This window comes from Centruroides vittatus, unplaced genomic scaffold (assembly GCF_030686945.1).
Source record: "Centruroides vittatus isolate TY-2023 unplaced genomic scaffold, ASM3068694v2 contig_1276, whole genome shotgun sequence".
Taxonomy (NCBI): domain Eukaryota; kingdom Metazoa; phylum Arthropoda; class Arachnida; order Scorpiones; family Buthidae; genus Centruroides; species Centruroides vittatus.
The window spans coordinates 1143467-1163409 of NW_027120815.1; the positions used below are offsets into that span (position 1 = coordinate 1143467).

At 30.6% G+C, this 19943-nt stretch overlaps 1 protein-coding gene across 1 annotated transcript in view; it reads left to right on the forward strand.

Moving 5' to 3' along the window:
• LOC136988994 (chromatin assembly factor 1 p55 subunit) overlaps positions 1 to 19943 on the forward strand; it is a 40992-nt gene that overhangs the window by 2433 nt on the left and 18616 nt on the right. The window contains exons 2-6 of the mRNA XM_067287015.1: positions 11992 to 12121; positions 12185 to 12235; positions 12306 to 12400; positions 14105 to 14278; positions 19877 to 19931. Of these exons, the coding sequence (XP_067143116.1) occupies positions 11992 to 12121; positions 12185 to 12235; positions 12306 to 12400; positions 14105 to 14278; positions 19877 to 19931 (505 nt within the window). The remainder of the gene's footprint in view (positions 1 to 11991; positions 12122 to 12184; positions 12236 to 12305; positions 12401 to 14104; positions 14279 to 19876; positions 19932 to 19943) is intronic.

Genomic DNA, 19943 nt, shown 5'->3' on the forward strand with positions numbered 1-19943 from the left:
ATTGCCCGTTTTAGAATATAGCCTATTCCCCTTCAAGAAAAGTTTACAGACTTCATTAGGGACAATGAGATCTTCAGTCTTGAATGTTCTAAGGCATAGTTTGGATTGGCTTGGCTTAGCTGCTTGAAAATTGTTTGATCTTTTTAACATATTTTGACCTAATTTTTTGTTGTTAGCACATAAAATTGGTTTTAATTTGTTGTTTGGTCAGCCAGCTGCATCTGAGAATCAGACTTACATTTTGATATGACTATAACTGCTTCTAATTTGAGCTTTTCACCTACATTATCATTCATTCTCTTAAGTTAGAGAACTTTCCTCCTTATTACTGTGATAGGCCTGTTCAGGCAGTTTTGTGACAGACTCCTTAAAAGTGGAATGATCTACTGACAGATTATGACAATAAGCATTAATCCAGCATTGATTTTATAACACTAATTGTTTTTTATTCTTCATTAACTTCATAGCAACTCTGTCTATTTTTGGCTGTACTATAGATTACCACCTATGGAATTTTGGGACTTTGAGTATATATTTGAACTTGGGACCAAGATGAGTTCAATAGTACCCTACTTTTGGACCGGAGACAAAAAATAAGAAAGTTATCATACTTTTTTAATGCTCTCATGCAGATGGCATCATAGTTGTTAGTACCGCTATCTTGTGGTAAAGTCTGCAAACCATGATGTTGGACTACGGCAGGCATGTCAAACACGCGGCCCGCCAACACATGGGTTGCGGCCCCCTGAGACTTTTTAAAAATTTTTAAATATCAAGCTTTGACCCTTGAAGTGGAAAGTTTGAACTTTTTGAACTGTACGATTCCTGCCCTTTTTGTGTTTGTTCGTTTCGTATTTCGTTCAACCAATTCAAATTGGTCGACGCTACGAAAGACGGTTGGATAACGGCCGCGGCTTTGAATCTAAAAATGATGATTGGCTGGCGAACATCGTGGAAGACTGCTACGCGCTGATCGGTCCATCAGCGATTGCTACAATCCATATAAAAGGAAAGGTTTTGGGGCCAAAGTCAAGTTTTTGCTGGAACTTCAAGGCGAACATTTGTGTGCTCTACCGTAAGGTGTTTCATCTACTATTGGCATGACAAGTGACAGGAGGAGTGTTCCGAGTAACTGTATCCGAAGTATACGTCGCAAGGTGTCTTTTCAACGGATCTAGGAATGGTGACTTTTGGAACTTTGACTGTTTGTGTGAATCTACTTTGTAAACGTCGTAATTTTTGTGATTTGTAAATTTCGTAAACCTTGTAAGTTCATGTAACGTCAAATAGTTGTCATAAATGTTTTGTTTAATTTGAAAAGAGGTATTTCAAATTTGACTAACTTCAAGAACAATGAGTAAGAAAAGGTCAATTGAAGAGGAACATCGTAATTTTCAAGAAAAATGGGAATTGCAATATTTTTGTGTTCAAAACAAGAATAAAATATTATGCTTGATATGTAAAAACTCTATTTTAGTTCCTAAGATCATAAAAGAAATCATAAAAGAAACTATGACCGATACATTGCAAAACTTCGTGAAGACAAATTGTCGGAATTGAAATCACTTCTTCAAAAACAACAAAGTATATTCACTAAATTTGTTGAAGACAATACAGCTGCTGTAATAGTTAGTTATATATTATCACATTTAATCGCAAGCAGATCGAAACCATTTACCAAAGTGGAATTTATTAGTGAATGCTTAATTAAAGCGGCGGAAGTATTATGTCCAGAACAAAAAAAAAATTTAAATGTAAGTTTAAGTTGAAATACTGTAGCTAGCAGAGTTGATGAAATAGCTGATAATTTGAGAAATCAGCATAATTCAACAATATCAACATTTCAAGCGTACTCTATTGCAATTGACGAAAGTACGGATATTTGAAATATCGCTCAGCTGGCCGTTTTTATTCGCGGATGCAATGTTAATTTAAAAATAAGTGAAGAACTTTTGGAAATCATTCCTATGCATAATACAACCACCGGAGCTGATATTTTTGATACACTTATGGAAGTTTTGAAGAAGTATAAGTTACCATTGGAAAAGTTGGTTTGTCTCGCAACTGATGGTGCACCTACCACAACCGGTATTACTAAAGGAGTTGTTGCATAATTAAAAGAAACATGCAAACAGTGGTAATAATAATTTTGAACATTTTCATTGTATTATTCACCGGCAAGTACTGCGCTCCAAAGTTTTAAATATCGGACATGTTTTAAAAATAGTCACCAAAATTGTAAATTATATTCGAGCACGTGGACTTAATAATCGTCAATTTGCTTCATTTCTGGAAGATATAGAATGTGAATACACCGATCTACTATATTATACGGAAGTTCGTTGGCTTTCGAGTCATTAAGTGCTAAAACGATTCTTTACATTGCTGGACGAAATCACAATTTTCTTGGAAACAAAAAATTATGAATGTGCTTAATTAAAAAATGGACAATGGATAAAGGACCTGGCTTTCTCGGTTGATATTACGAGTCATCTTACTCAACTTAATCTTAAGCTTCGAGGCAAAAATCATGTTGTTACAACGCTATTTTATAATATTAACGCTTTCAAACAAAAATTATCACTTTGGCGAAAACAAATAGAAAAAGAAAACCTGTCTCACTTTGAAAGCTGTCAATATCTATTGCTTAAATCACCTAAATTAAAATTTACAGAATATGCTCACCAAATTAAATTGTTAGAAATGGAATTCGATCGAAGATTTTCTGATTTTAAAAGCTGTGAATTATAATTTCGTCTTTTTACTTTGCCTCTATCTATCGATATTGAAACTGTTGATGAAAACTTACAAATGGAATTAATTGAAATCCAATGTGATAATTTGCTGAAGCAAAAATATGTGGATGTTGGAATTCCAGGTTTTTATACATATTTATCTGTAGATCGGTTTCCTAAAATGTTATTGTTTGTTACCCATATACCGGCTATGTTCGGAAACACTTATTTATGCGAGCAACTATTTTCTTTAATGAAAAATAACAAAAATTCAGAAAGGTCGAGGTTAACCGATCAACATTTATCATCAATTTTAAAAATTGCATTGGCTCAATATATTCATCCAAATTTTGATGACTCGCTTTGTGAAAAACGTCAAATATCTTTTAAAAAATAATATTAAACTGTGATTTTGTTTATTTTTATTATAACTTTTATTTTTGTTTTTTATAAAAAAATATAAAATATTTATAGTTTAAGCTTAAAAAATAATATGAAATATAAAATGTCTATGTACAGTACGTATAATATACAATACATTAAGTCTAATAAATACATAATATAATCATTCTAAAAACCGTGTTTTATTAATTTTTTGAACATTGAAAACATGCGGCCCACGACTTATACAAAATAGATCGTGTGGCCCACAATATCGTATGAGTTTGACATGCCTGGACTACGGTCATCTCCTGGAGGGATAGCTTAGGTTTGTTGGACAAGCCTCGATAGTGGCGTATAGTACTAGCTGATTATGAGTGATAGCGAGCGTGTCGGCGGCTGAGGGGCCTTTCGCCCTGAGGTCGAGGAGCACGAGGGTGTGCGAAAAGGACTTAACTCGAACTGCAGACAATCAGTGTGCTCGTGGATCAACATCTGCCTCTGTTGAAGGTATATATGGCCAACTTGCTGGACTGCCCGTTAAACACTCAATAGGCTTAGCGGAGAGAGCAACACGACTCCCGATCATTGTGCGATAGGTGGGAATAAGTATAACTTTCTTATTTTTCGTCTCTGGTCCAAAAGTAGGGTATCATTGAAATCATCTCGGTCCTCTGAGTTCAGATATATACTCAGTCCTGAAATTCCATAGGTGGTAATCTATAGTATCTCCCTATTTTTAGCTAATGAAAGTCTCTCCTTATCAGATAATCTTCTTGCATAACATTCTTCTGCCAATTTTGTTGCTTGCTCTATGCTAACAAACAGTATTGCTCGTGTTACTGATATCACAGACACCACGCAAGAAAACTTTTATAGTCGTCACATTGCATCAAAAACTACGATTTAATGTAATTTGATCAAAAACAGAAATTTGATCATGAACATATCAAATTTCTTCTCACTGTAAATTATCTCAAATTTCACTGATTTACATCAGATTTGTTTATAAATGGAAATTGATATGTTTTCTTCTATGGTTAGGGTAGTAAAACTATTTATTACATTTGCAGGAGGGTGTGAGGAGAGCCACTTGTAAAGTAAACAAACTGCAAAAAGTTTGGTTACTCAAAAAAAATTTTTTGTTCTAGGTTGAAAGTCAGTCAAATTACAATGTTATTATTTTGTTCCACATGGAAAAATGATTTCTTTAAAATTAAGGAGTTTTTTCACATTGAATTACCATAATCCTATTTTTTAAATATTATTTTTCAATATAATTGTGCAGTTTCAAAAATCAATGTTGTTCGAAGTATTACAGAAAACATGAAAGTTTGTGTGTGATTATCTAAAAAGGAATACTTTTTTGTATGGGAAATAAAGTGATCACAGAAATAATGGGTGGATTGTAAAAATTTGTCAAGTTATGTAATAATAATAAATTTGTAAATTTAAAGCTTTAACTTAAAATTTCTAGTAGTATGATCATATATAGGCATTAGTAATTACAATTGAATGAAACAGTTATAAAATAAACAAAAATTTTAATTGCAGATTTGTAAGTATTAAGTTTTTTTCATGCTTTAGTTGCAACAAAGTGACACAACAATGCATGTGAGAAAAATCATTCTCAAAAATCAGCCCATTTGAAATGAATTGAAGTTGTTCCATAGATTGAGAAAGAGCAAAAAATATAAATAGTATTTTTGTAAAGATATGTTTATTATATATATTTAAAAAAACTATTATACAAGTTTTATTAAATAATAGTAATATATAGTTTATTCTCACCTTTTTACTACAGTAGAGAGTTGTTAATCCAAACCGCAGTTATCCGAACGATTTTCAGTCGGACTGTGTTGTGCTGAATCGAACGTTTTTGATACTAGATTTACTTCTAAAGTATAATTTTCATGTTTTTATATTCTTCAATATATTTATTTTGTTTGTACAAAATAAAAAAATAATTTTTAACGATACAATAACCTCGATTATTATTATAAAAATTTTCGTTGGGCTTAAAATCGACAAAAAGTCAACACGAAGCGAGACGCAACGGAGAAAAATTCAACATGAAGCGACATGCAACGGAGAAAATTTTCAACATTGGACAGGTTAATATATTTTTTCGTACATAATTGGTTATCTGAACAAATCACTAATTCGAACAACCCCAGTCCCCAATTGATTCGGATTAATGACTCTCTACTGTAGTTAGGTTTAGTTTGAACTTACATAATATACTGACACTCCAGCAGTAAAGTTCAATATTTACACTATAGAATGAATGTTTTCAGTGGTCTAAAGCTCCCATCGTCAGGTTCTAAAGTCTTTCAAATGTGGAACATTAGCAAAGAGTTTTGTTTTGTTTTGTGGAACACTAGTTTTCATTTCTAAAAGTACAAGGGCTGTTTCTTTTTCAATCTCTAATGGTCTATAAAATGAAAACAAATGTAAATAACAAAATGAATTTATTACAAAGAGTTAAGTACAAACATTGTTGCTTTTTGATATAATCAGTGTGAAGATTGAGGGATTTGTCTATCTGTGGTCGAGCTTTGAAATCCCCTCTTCACAGAATGTTGCTGCCAATGACTTGACATGGGCCCTAACATTGTTTTGAAGATTGTCATTAGTCTTAAACTTCTGCCCTCCTAGTCATGTTTTCAGTTCAGGAAAGAGGAGGAAATAGTTTGGCACTAAATCAGGGGTCTATGCTGGGTGTTTAAGGTGGTGAAGACTTCCATCCAGCTTGGAACTTTTTAATATGTGAAGATTTCCACCTCTTTCCTGAACTGAAAATGTGGCTAGGAGGGCAGAGGTTTGAGACTAATGACGATCTTCAAAACAATGTCGTTAAGGCCATCTCAAGTCACTGGTGGCAACATTTTGTGAAGAGAGGATTTCAAAGCTCGTCCACAGATAGACAAATGCCTCAATCTTCACAGTGATTATGTCGAAAAGTAACCGTGTGTGTATCTAACTTTTGGTAATAAATTCACTTTGTTATTTACATTTGTCTTTGTTTTATGGACAATTGGAAGTTGAAAAAGAAATAGACCTTGTAGAATGCCACGTGTGTTGAAATCTTTAAAATTCAGTATTTATAAATCCCAATTGATTGGTTTGTGCTAGTGACATGTCTGATCTTGTGTAATTTTTTTGAACCTTGAATAAAACCTTCCAAACATGGGCTTAGGAATTGCTGTCTTTATAGTTGATTGCTGATTTTTCCCTTGCTGCCTTGTAACATTTGATTTTTTTCTAAATGCCATATGTGGGCTTTGTTTGTAAGGAGTTGAAGTTTAATTGTTATTTTATATTTTGGGCATTATTTTTAGTTATTACTTTTTTTTTTTTTTTTTGAGATGTTTTATTATGTTTCTGTGGACTGAAACTTCCAAAACCCCTCAAAATAAACCAAATTCAAAATTAAAAATGAACATTCACTTACATACTTGACTGATCTTGTAATACACAGAAATATGTAAATGGATAGTGCAGCATTACAACTTGTAAACCAGATAAAAGATGACATACCAGTTCAACAGAGTTGTGTAACCCCTGAAAGTGGACTTGAGAGTAAAAGTATCAAATGTGATCTACTTTTGAACAGAATTGAATTGGCTGGCAGTATATTGATGACAGTTAAGTTCACAACTCATAAGAGAGGTGTATACTTTGTTTCTTAAATTTAGTTGTAACAACTAATTTAATCACCACCAATATGTCCTGAGTTTGAAAAAGAAACTTTTTTTTTTATTGATTGTTTTTTCCTTGTATGTAATTGATTTTGACTTGTTCTGAATATTTGAAATAATATTTATTACTACTAACTTCTTGTTGTTTATATATTATAGTTCAACTTAAAATTGTTGTAGACTTTTTTGCTTACATATGTATTGTATTCAATATTTTTTTTTAGCATGCTCCACCACTGTAGTGGTGAAGTGTTTATGTTAGGACTTTTGTGTCAGATGTGCACGTGCCTGCTCTGTTCAATCCATTTATTGTGCACGTCCACGTGCATGTGCAATGACTTCACTTTTGTTACCTAAGTGTTATGTTTCTTTCAATCTATTTATTCCACATGTACATGTTGCAAGTGCAATGAGATAGTTCACTTTCATTACCTAAGTTATGTTCCATTCAATCCATTCATTGCGCATGTCCATGTGCATATGCAAAAGGGAACTGAATGTTTTTCGTTTAGTCACTGTAAGCTGTAGTAAAAACTACATGGTTTCTCTGGAATCTGTAAACCACTTCTCTTACTGTATATTCAGTAAAAATCTCTTCTGAACAACTACTTGATTCAAAGAATTTATAAAATTATTTTAAACAAAATTAATATTTGATTTGCTTTTGTGGAGCATGCTATCAGATCGGCTTGACCAAGCCTGTTGTTAAATCACAGGAATTAAACCCACTTTGACCCGTCCAGGCCTCATACTTACACAAAATTAGGGTTCAATCATTTCTTTTTTGGACTTAGTTTTGATTGTACAATATGTTACATGCTGTTTGAATTGTGTATAAGTTTTGCCTGATTTAGATGTGTGTGGATGTCTCTAGGGCTAGAGTAGATAAAGTGGTGATAATTGTTGCCTTTTTTTTATTGATGTTATGTATTCCTGGAGGCATTGATCCAAAGGACCTGTAGTAGCCCCTATATACTGTAACCAGTTGCCTATTTTGTTCTGTTATTGGTAGAGTAAACCCCTGGAAGATTGCTTTTTTTTAATGGTATCTTTGTTGTTGCAGAGTAAGCTGTAGATCACTTAACTGCACAACACACTGGGATGAATATAAAAAGTGTGACTCACATTAACCAATTAACATTTGCAAATATTTTCTTAACCCCTTTTGAGCTTTTCTTCAGGCTTCTTTTTTATTCAAAACAAGCTGGCAGTTAACATTCGAATATAAATTGAATGGTAATAGATTTTGGATACCATATGCACATGTGTTCCCGTTAAGATGTTTAAATAAGATTGAACAATATGATTAGTTTGAATGCGCATGTGTTCCACTTTAAATATGATTGAAAATTAAATATCCTTGTCCAGTAGAGCCTGCCATGCCATCAAAAGGCACATCTCCTCCCTAAAATTAATGCAGATGGTTCTGCAGCAATCCTTAAAAATTTCTATCACCTCCAACCATTTGAAGTGTTCCAGGTGCAGAGTGGTAAGGATAATACAGGTTCTGGTGAAGTCCACCTTAATATATGGGTCCATCGTGTAAGTGGAGAGGACAGTTGTACTCCTACTATGTTGTATGTCAGATTTATGCTCTTGTATCCTGACCCCCATTGCAAGTGTGTCTTTCCTTCCATTTGGAAGAACAAGTAGTAGTAAGCCAAGTTGGCTAGTTTCAAGTGCAATATTTAAAATCTTTAGTAATAGTTTCCATAACTTGAAATTTTCTTAGCTCAAACTTTTCTGCCTCTTCTGCTTTGAGTTATTGAGTGTCTATTGTATTTATTTTTGGACATGAAATACATGGATAGAGTCAAACTTCTTTCATAAAAATATAGTGCAGTTGAAAGATAATGCCAAATATATTGCCAGGAAGTTGAAATCTTGAAATATATGAATAAAATAAAACAAGATCTCATATTTAACAAATAATTTATTTCTTCTATTTGATTGTTAAAAGTAACCAGTATATTATTATTAAAAATAATCTGTAATGTTGTGTATCTTCTGAAATGATAATGTTTAAATGAGATCTGTGCAATGCCTGATCTTGTCTCATGTGAAATACTACATGCCATTTTACTAATGAGACTGAACTAAAAACAATATTTTATTTCATTTTAAAATCAGCATAAAATTCTATTTAATAAAAAGTAACTAAAATAAAATTTTTCTTTGTTGACCTAAGTAGGAATTTACTTTAAAAAATTTATTTTTATATTACTTGTTTTTCTTCCAATCTTAATGTCATCTCCAGAAAATGAATACTGTATAAAATTTTGTAAAAGTTTTATATTTATGATTTGCTTTTAATTCAAAAATTTTGAAAAACTTGTTTAGTAAATTTAGTCGCTAAATGAAAGAATTTTGATATTCTTTTGGATAGCTTGATACACTATAATGCATAATGCTTTTGCATCATTAAAGCAATTCTTTTTCCCTTGAAAGAATTATAAATTTGTTATGCATTAAAATTTATTCTCATTGTCTTAAGGGATGTTTTTGTATATTGATTTTTAAGTACTATCTGCTTGTTTTCAAAGATGTTTCTTATTAATTTGTTCTGCATTTTATATTAATTACAAAAACTATATATATCTTTCTTATACTTTGTCAGTATGCAAAGCATTAGGGTTGATCCTCTAAAGCTGATCAGAGATACATGTGCAATAAAGTAAAACTTTTTATCTATTGCTCAATTATCTTTTGCCTCATAAATGTCATGCCATTCCTCATTATTTGTCCTTTATTGCATAAAAAGTCAGAAGTTAATGTGAAAGCAAGGAAAACAAAGTTGACAACATATGCAAAACCATAATTAGTCAGAATAAAACTAAAATTATTCTATCAAATGGCTCAAGAAGCATGAAGTAGCAAAGCAATATAAGTGCTTTGTTTAGATAAAATCACCACATTGCTTCTAATAAAAGTTAAGAATGGATTGAAACATCAACAGGTTACTAATTATTTCAAAAATTTAATTTGAATGTGTTAAATTACTGTTTTATGATGCTTATTTTATTTTTTACATTGTGTAGCCATGTTGAAAAGACATGTAATTTGCATATTTTTTAATGTTTTAACTATAACTCAAAACCAAATATATATATATATATATATATATATATACATACATACATACATACATACATATATATACAGTATATATTAGGTTTTTATTTATAGTAATTATTTATCGCATATCTCTCAGTGAAAAAGCATAGAACAACAACAAATACTTAAATGGGACAGTAACTATAATAACTACCAACAATCAAGTTGTTCCTGAGGAAGGCTTTTGGTGTAGACTGAAAACATTTGAACTGCATTGTTGTTACCCTGCTGGATTAGATGTAAGGTTACTGAAACATTCATAGAACAAATTTTGCATTTTTAAATAGTGTACTAATATTGTCACCTGTAATTCCAGAATTAGAATGTTAAGCTTTATAGAGCTGAAACAGATCTATTATTAGATTGAAAACATGTATCAAAGTTGAATTAAAGCTTGCTGGTTTTAAAATTAAGGTGAATAGCTGTTGAAGCTTAATTTTGATTGGCTGATGGGATATTATGGAAAAGTGCAGTTATCTCATGAATGCACTTGACCATAAATTAATTTTAATTAATATCTCTGAATAGTCTTTTAGTAGGGATTTAATTTATTTTTGTTGAAACTGTGTATCAAGAGTTTGATGTTTTTAAATCATCACGTCATTGTGGAATTGGGAATAAAACAAGAGTTTAGTTTTTATTATAATTCTTGGGAAACACTCTTCAAGATCTTAGTTCTTCATCTTCAGTAATTACAATTCAGATATGAATCCTAAATTATTCAGAATTTTTTTTAAGTTTTAATATAAATTTAAGCAAGTTAACTGCAGTGAAATGCTAAAATTTTTCATTTGTTAATTTAAATTAAAATTAGATTTTAACATTTTTATAGTCTGAAGAAAGATCATGCTAGTGTTAAATATAAAATGTAAAAATAGTGTATTTATTTCCTTCTGAAGAAATAATTGAAACTTTAATATTTAACTGCCATTATATAAATTACATATGTCATTTTTGATATATGAGCATGTACTTTTTCAATTAATTATTTTGTAGTTGGTATATTATGTTATGTAATGTCTAACAATATGTAATGTTTTAATGTATAATTAAATGTTCTACAATTCAGTGTGTGTGTACATGCACAAACTATATTTGCTTGAATGTAAGATGCATTTTTTTAGGTTTTAGTGCCTTTGAAAATAGGATTTATCTTGAATTCCACTAGAGGAAGTCATAACTATGACATAGTCTCTAAGTGCTAGAAGTCACTAATTTCATTGTGTTGTTTTAATGATTTTATTAATTAATGAATATTTGTGTAATAAACCAACATTCATATTAACAAATATTTAAGAGCTCAACTTAGTTCAATCTTATTTATTACCTCATGCTTTAGACCAGTGTTTTTCTTTCACTGGTCTTCAGAAACAAATCTGACTGTGCTGTTGATGATTGACATTTAAATAGTAATCTAGAGTATTCTGTTATGTCCAGTAAAGCTAGATAAGCATATATAAGCTTAATGAATAAGTATAATTCATAGTTGCATAAAATTACTTTGTTTATGTAAAATTATTTGATTTTACTGGTTTGCAATGAGATAAAGGTTGAACAATACTGCTTTACATGGCATTGGGGTGATTGTGCATGCAAGATGTGAGAGTGAAATCCAGGGCTGATTCAGAACCTAAGACAGAAAGTGAAGAGGCTTCTGAATTTGGTGCCCTGGTAAATGTGATATATAACTTACTTTAGTGTGCAGTAAATATTGAACAAATGTCAACATTATCAATTCTCTTGTCATAAATTTATCTCAAACTGTCTACTAAAAAAAAATTGTGTAGAAATTAAGGTCTCTGTTTCAATGGTGTCTTATATTTAATTATATAAAACACACTATATTTATGTACTGTACATTGAACATTTGAAATTTGTAATTGTCTTACATTGAGTGTATTGGAACTCTATAGACTGTTTGTGAATTAACAAAATATAAAATGACATTGTTTCAATTTCATATCTTTTGATGATGATGAGATCATCCTTATTGTTTATCAACTGTTTTTAGAAATATTTATTAGACTAAATAAATAAACTTTTAAAAATTTATATTACAGTAGAAGAAAGAGTAATTAATGAAGAATATAAAATTTGGAAGAAAAACACACCATTTCTGTATGATTTGGTAATGACTCATGCATTGGAATGGCCTAGTTTAACTGCTCAATGGTTACCTGATGTTGTTAGGTAAGTTTATTTTTTATTGTTTAAAATTTAAATGAAGATTAAATTAATACATGGCTTTCGTAGACCTGAAGGGAAAGATTTTTCTGTTCACCGGTTAATTTTAGGAACACACACGTGAGTAGAAACAGTTCTTATATTACTTAAATTGGAAATTATATTTTAATGGAATGTTTATCATATTTAGGTCAGATGAACAGAATCATTTGTTAATTGCTAGTGTTCAATTACCAAGTGAAGATGCACAATTTGATGCATCACACTATGATAGTGAAAAGGGAGGTAAGTTGTAAATAACTAATAGAATACTTGAACTTCAAAATTCATAGAACATATGAAAGAAATAGTCATAATCAAATATATTGATGAACCACTAAACTTAACTGCCATAAGAACTAAGATAGTATTTTTTAATTATTGGAAATATAAACTATTAATTATTGTATTTACTTGAGTAATCAGTGTACTTTTTCCAAAAAGTTGGAATGTGCAATTTATTTGAACCAAATTTGGTGATGCAACTGTGCAAAGTCCAGGATGTTTTCAGTTTTGAATTGTTTTGCTTACTTTGCTAATGATAAATTGTTCATCAACTGGATGACTTTGCTTTTAACATGATGATTGTCTAAAGTCAATAATTACAAACAATATTAAGCATCTTTGTGTTGCTAATTTTGTGAAGATAAGGGTAAATAAAGTTAAATATACTACTGACAGTAAAATAGGATGTGATCTTTTGTTAACTAAATTAATGGTTAATTTATTTTGTACCTTGACTTCAAAAAATAATCTGGGACAAGAGACGATATTAGATAGTTTTTATTTTAGAAATGTTTAACACTTTCAACCTGGAGACTGACTGAAATACAGTTGCAGTCTTGAACTTTTAGGTCAGTGACTGCTTAATTTATGGTTGTTTATCTTTTAAACATGTTTCTCATATTTCCTATGGATATAGATCTTGAAAGCAATATAATTCTAGTATATATTGACATATGTAGCTAGAAGTCAAATGTTCCAAGTTTTTCAATTTTTAACAAATTTTAGTTATTAACATTATTAATATTAGATAATTTAATGCTTAATGATAATAACTTTAAAAAATTAAGTCAAATAAGCAAAAACATCACATTTATTACAAGTCAGTGTAATTAGCATTGTAAAGGATATATTCTGTGGAGTGCAATCACTGTAGTTTGTGGGATGGCATAAAAACAAACACTAAAATTCTGTTAGACACATTGCCATGGTTGGATGGCCGAGCGGTCAAGGTGGCATCCTACCGCTCTGGGGGACCTGGGATCGAATCTGAATGGGTTGAATAATCCCCGGGAATTTTTCGGGGATGATTCATTCGGATATGTTGGGCCCCGTCCCTCACCACCCAGTCGCTCCATTGTGGGCCTGGCCGAACCCATAATGGTCTACTAAAAGAGGCTCTCTTAGTGCCTGCAGGGTGGAAAGAGTTAAAAAAAAAAGACACATTGCCATAAGTCTTTGTCAGATGATAGAAAACAACCAGTGGAAGGGAAATAAATCATTATTGAATCATATTTGAGTGGAAAGTTTTCAAATGGTGCAGTTAAAAAAAATATCAACTTTTGTATTAAATTCAAATTATCTAAAATCAAACCTATGTCAACAAATCACTTATTATGTACCAGAGGGGGAAACAATATTTCACATAGAGTAATAGTAAAAACCACAAAGTCCCAAGTGTCAAACATTTGGCAGCTAAAGAAATAAGGTTACTTATCTTATAGATATGTTTTAATTTGTAAAAAAAAAATATAAGAAAAATTTAAAAAATGTTTTTCAGTAATATTTAAACAAATTCAGTTTGCTCTACAGTTAATGCCAATGGATAAATTTTTAAATAATATATGTATCTGATAACAATAATTTTCATAATTTTTATTGTAGTAAATTTATCACTCTGCTTTAGGTAATCAGGCAACTCTTTTAATAAAATAATTATTGTTTCAGAGTTTGGAGGATTTGGTTCAGTTAGTGGAAAAATAGAAATTGAGATTAAAATCAATCATGAAGGAGAAGTAAATCGAGCTAGATATATGCCACAAAACCCTTGTATTATTGCAACAAAAACACCATCTAGTGATGTCTTAGTATTTGATTATACGAAACATCCATCTAAACCAGGTAAGAATTAAAATATATAAAAAATACTTAACCAGTTGTTTGCGGAGTACTGCTATTGGAGTAACCGGTTTTCGTTAAACTGTTGCGGAGTACTCCAGTTGGAGTAACTGTCAATTTTCTTTCGTAATTAACTAGTTGGTGGCGATTTAAGCACTGATTGGCTTTTATCTACATAGACTAAGTCTGTTTCAACGAATAAGATATTTGTTACCACCCCGTATTTTTAAATTTAGGCACAAAACTCCTCCATTCCATGTTAAGTCTATGGGAGACCTTTCTTTTGTTCATTTGACAATAAAATCCTACTTAGCATGCCCGTTAAGTTCTAATTGGTATTATAGCTAAATGACTATCCTTTGACCAATAAGCATTGACTTGGGTTTGTGGGGTGGAAACTTTCTTGGAAAAAGTTATACCAACTTCGAGCTACATTGTCAGCTACAAACGTAAACAAACAATTATAAATCGTTATTCTTATCTATTTTTAGCATGAATTTAATAAATTTTTATGTATATTTATCCTATTTAACAAATAAGCTTGTTTTTAAAGCCATTCAGCCATAAATCTTTCAAAAAACAAAGTACTTCCGGTTATGGTGGTACTTCCGTAATACATAAGATATACATGTATAGTCGTTAATATAATAAAGTAATAATCGCTTATTATAGTCTACTATTAGTACAATAAATTAAATAACGTATAAATAGAATCAAATACACATCATCAGTAATAAAAGTGTATTAACCTAGATTTAGAAAGGCCACCACCCCCCACGCCGATCGGCGTTATAATCTATAGGCCGTATTATTTCTCTACGTTGATTTAGAAAGCTGCAGTTTTTTTTTATTTGACAGAAAATATACATGTCTAAGTAACGTATGTAACAAATTAATGGAAAATTTATAAAAAAACGATTTTTTTAAATATTTTAAAATCTTGAATTTTATTAATTTTTTTAAACGTACATAATATTTTGAAATTAACAATCGTAAAGTGTAATACGTACGTGATAGAAAACTGAAAACAGATTATATCTACTACAATTTTTAAGCGAGATATCGCAAATTGAAAAACTACTTTAAAAACCACAAAACCTGTACGCAACAGCGGTGTTGTTTCGGATTATCGAGTGCGCAGCTGACAGGTTAATATAATTTTAGTTAATAATTAACTATTGCAGTAATACATTTTGAATGATATAGAACTATTAATGAGGACATGTGCAATGATGCATAATTAATGAAACAGTACAGAAAAAAGCATCAGATTATTAATCAAAATAAATCTTTGGTTTAAAAAATAAATACAGCATATGAGAATTTATCAGCTAAATATTTTATTATATTAAGAGCTAGGACAATTTAGAAAAACAAAATGTACAAAATAAGTTAAGTACACATATATAAAACAAAAACGAGTTGACAAACCGTAATCTAATGATCTGGTGCTTGATATAAGAGGGGAGAAACAGGTTGGCTGTGTCACAGATGGAGTGGCCATTTTGAACTCCAAGATGTGATGTGTCAGATTCATTCATTAAGGTTTAAATAATTTCATGTAGAGCCAGAAAAATACTGTACATGTAATTGTAATTTACCTAAAATCCATCAAATTGTTTTGTCAACATCAAGATTGACCACATCAGCAGGATATTTTTGATGTGCCATTCACTATGTTGGAGTGTTAAGGCTATCCTGATAAACCTTGAACAACATGTCTAAAAATTCTTGCATAAGCATTAATAATGTGCAGTTTAAGGTAAATGGCATTGCGAATCAGAGTTTGTACCGATCCATTCTCAGTATGGGTGTACTCTATGACAATTTTGATTTTTCTTAGTAATTTTACATCAGTCACAGTTACAATCATCCAATGATTGTAACTGTGATTCATGTAAAATCAGGAAAAATCATAAATGGCATTGGTTTAACTGTTGTGAAAACGTGTTTTGATTACTTGATATTAGGATAGTCTCAGCGCATGCTGTTTGCATCAATGCCGCCATCATTCATGTTACCCATAAGGAAGAAAAATAATTTAAACCTCGAGACCTATACCAGACAAAAAACTTGTGGCCTGCCTGAAGCTGTCAGCTTTCTTACAATAGACAGAGAAGTTCTCCAAAAGCATGTCAAGTGCTGCAGGTGATAAACAATATGTGGACATTGAAGATGAAGACGACAGCAGTGGCTGTGAGGATAGAAATGACACGTGCAAACTTTTTCATGCAAAAGGAACTGAGGGAATAAAGTTTCTGGAAGGAACACTCTGTCAATTATCAAAAAATTTAATTTTTCTAGGGTTCTGGCAATACCTTTGCACTAGCTCATTGTTTTGACAAATGGGAGCAAAAGATGTCCGTAGTAATTCCATTTAATAGAAATGGGTTTTTTCCTCCCCTCAGCATTAAGTTTTTTGACATATTCTATTTTTGCAAAAATGGCCTTAATTGTCACTCAAGGTATACATTACATGAATTGGCACCCTCTTTTCCAAACTTTTATTAAGCAAATTTACATAGCCAAAAGATAATTTTCTAAATAGTATAGTTTCTGATATGGTGGGATAAATTCCTTACAAATTATTTTCTTTTGAAGCCTAGATCCATTAACATTTGCATAAATTCTTCTACAGTATTGTTAATTTTATTGAATATCATTTTCACATTCAGGAAAAAGTTTTGCTGAACCACTCATGTTAGTTATTGTAATTTTTTCCATGTTTCATGTTTTCAAGAGAATTTGTTATGCTAAGGTTTCCAAAACTTCTATGAAAGATTTTTTTTTTCTGGGGATGACAGAATATTATTCTTTCTGGTCAAATAATGAATAATTATTCGGATGTTACTGTTGCCAAATACCAAATACAGTAGAACCTTGATTATCCGGACCTCTATTATCCGATTGTTCAAAATAAACAAAAATTGTATGAATTTGCTGATTTGCACTTGGTGAATTGCGACACTGTTGTACGTACGTGATGGAATGCATGGAACAAAATTTTGAAAAGATCATTAGTAAATTCTAGTAACACAGTAGAAAGTGGTATAGGAGACATTGCGGAAGCAATAGCACAAATTTCAATATGTGCTGAATGTGACGAAGATGATGTAACCGAGTGGTTAAATTGCGATGTGAACAATCCTGGATTCCAAATTTTGAATGATGAGGAAATAATTAAAGAAATATCTGCCTCAGATGAACAAGATCGAGAAGACAAAGAAGAGATTTGCGAAGTAAGAGATATTGGTCCTACACATTCTGAAGCTTTTCAGTGCTTAGATGTCGCCATGAAGTGGTTTGAGAGCTAAGAAGAGTGTAACTCTTATGACAACTTATGTGTCTTAAAAGTATTCGCGATTTAATAGCTTCAAAAAGAATAGCTAGCATTAAACAAAAATCGATAATTGAATTTCTTAATAAAAAGTAATTTAATATTGAAGCTATATATAAATCTAGACAAATAAAAATTATTCATACTGTATGTACATGTCTTTCACTGTCAATTATTATTATTTTTTCAATTATCCAGATTTTTCCTTATCCGGACTACCTTCATCCCCAATTAGTCCGGATAATAGAGGTTCTACTGTATTCAACTGAATATTAGTTGATTTACTATAGTTGGAACTGCATGAAACAAAAGGCTTTGAGCAGTCTTTACCAAACTTTTTCCATGTCCTGTTTTAGTGTGTGTATTTTATTAGCATCCCATAAAATCAGTCAAATAGAAACACTGAAAATTAAATTTAAAAAAAAGTTTTATAAACAAAAAAAATAATTGTCCAAAAATATCCAGATGTACTTAATTGATTAAATTAATAATGGGCCTGATGCGATGAGACTAATGTTTCCTTGTCTAGCTCAGTATTAATATGCAGCATCCTTAAACTGACCCATTTGACTATTTGTATTCAAGATAAGATGACAAACTTCTATTATTTTAAATAATACATTGCAAGATTCTTTCAAACACTGTGTGAAGAAGTAATTGGCAACATTTTCACAACAAAACTTTTGAATAAAATTAGGATGAAAGTTTTGTGGATATTTCATGTTTCACTGGTGATAGTTTAAATTTGTCAAAATGAAAGAATAAAGTTTATCCTGCCAGTATTTCAGTTTTATATAAATAAAAAAAGCTGAACTTTGTCATCTCAATCCACCTTCTATATATATTTTTATATATATTATAAGATCAGAGTATCACAAAGCTTAAAGCCAGTGACAGTTTTACTAGCAACTTCCAAATTTCTCTAATAATTTTAAAATAAATTGATGAATTTCCCTAATAGTTACTGTCAATAATTTTAGTTTACTTGATTTATATGATTGCATCTTGTGTATTTCCTCTTCATATTTATAAACTTCAGTGAAGTGTTTTTTTTAATCTAAGTTATTGAAAATGTGTAGGTGCTCACCCAGTAAGTTTTAAAGAGCGGTTGCTGATGAAATGTTACAGGCTAGATCGGTGGTTTTCAACCTTTTTAACCCATGGACCCTTTTTCTTCATAGTTTTTTTTTGTGGACCCCATAGACATTGCACAGAAAAAAAAACCTTACATTTTTCACTAATAAAAAAAGAAAGGAAAACATTTAAAAATATCACTGTCAAGTGACATGACACTGATGGTATAAGATTCTCCTAACAAATCTCGGATTTATAATCTCTCTTTGACCTTTGTCAGTGAGATATATATTTTGTACATATTCAATATTGTGTAGAAACCAACTTTAAATTACTGGAAATTAGAATTAATATTCAATATTTTAAATAATTTATATTTTAACCCTTATACAAAAGTGAGTAGTAAAGAAATTGACAATATACCGTATTTTACGAACTATAAGATGCACCTTAATTTTAAAGCAATTTTTAAAAAAATTACCTATAAGATGCACCTGAATTTTGGAGGCAATTTTTCAAAGAAAAAAGTGTGTCTTATAGTCCATAAAATACGGTATATACTGTAGAAATTTAATTCTCAGTAAAACAATTGTTCTGAAGTAGAATTACCCTATAGACCACTAAAATTTCATCATGAACCCCCAATTCGGTATTTTTTCTGTGGACCCTCAGTAATGTTATATGGTCCTCAGTTGAGAACCACTGGGCTAGATAAAGAAAACAAAATCATCAAATTGCTACTCAGGATCTCAAATACATTGCAAAAACATTGTTGAACTCTTTGTCTTGGAATGATTGCCAAAAATAATTTTTTGAATTTTGTATGTGTTAATTGAAAAAACAAATTTGACTAAATGTAAAAATGAATTGTACTGTGAAATTGTTAAAAACAATCACCCAACATTTCAAATTTTGATCCAAAACAGACAATTGAAAATTTTGGTACAAAAAAATTGCAGTATTTTGAGAACCGCATTAATGGAAACTGCAATAATTGAATTTTCTGTGTACATGAGATCAAATTTTATTTTTAGTTTGATTTTAATTTTGTTTTTAATAAGTTGAAATGTACTTTATGGATTTTTAAACAAATTGTCAATCTAATTGCATATGGCTTCAATTTATGTAATTTTAAAAACCAGAATTTTCTTTGTAAAAGTTTATTTAGTGTAAAATATTTAATATTTTAGATCCTAATGGAGAATGTAGTCCAGATTTAAGATTAAGAGGACATCAGAAAGAAGGGTAAATGTTTTT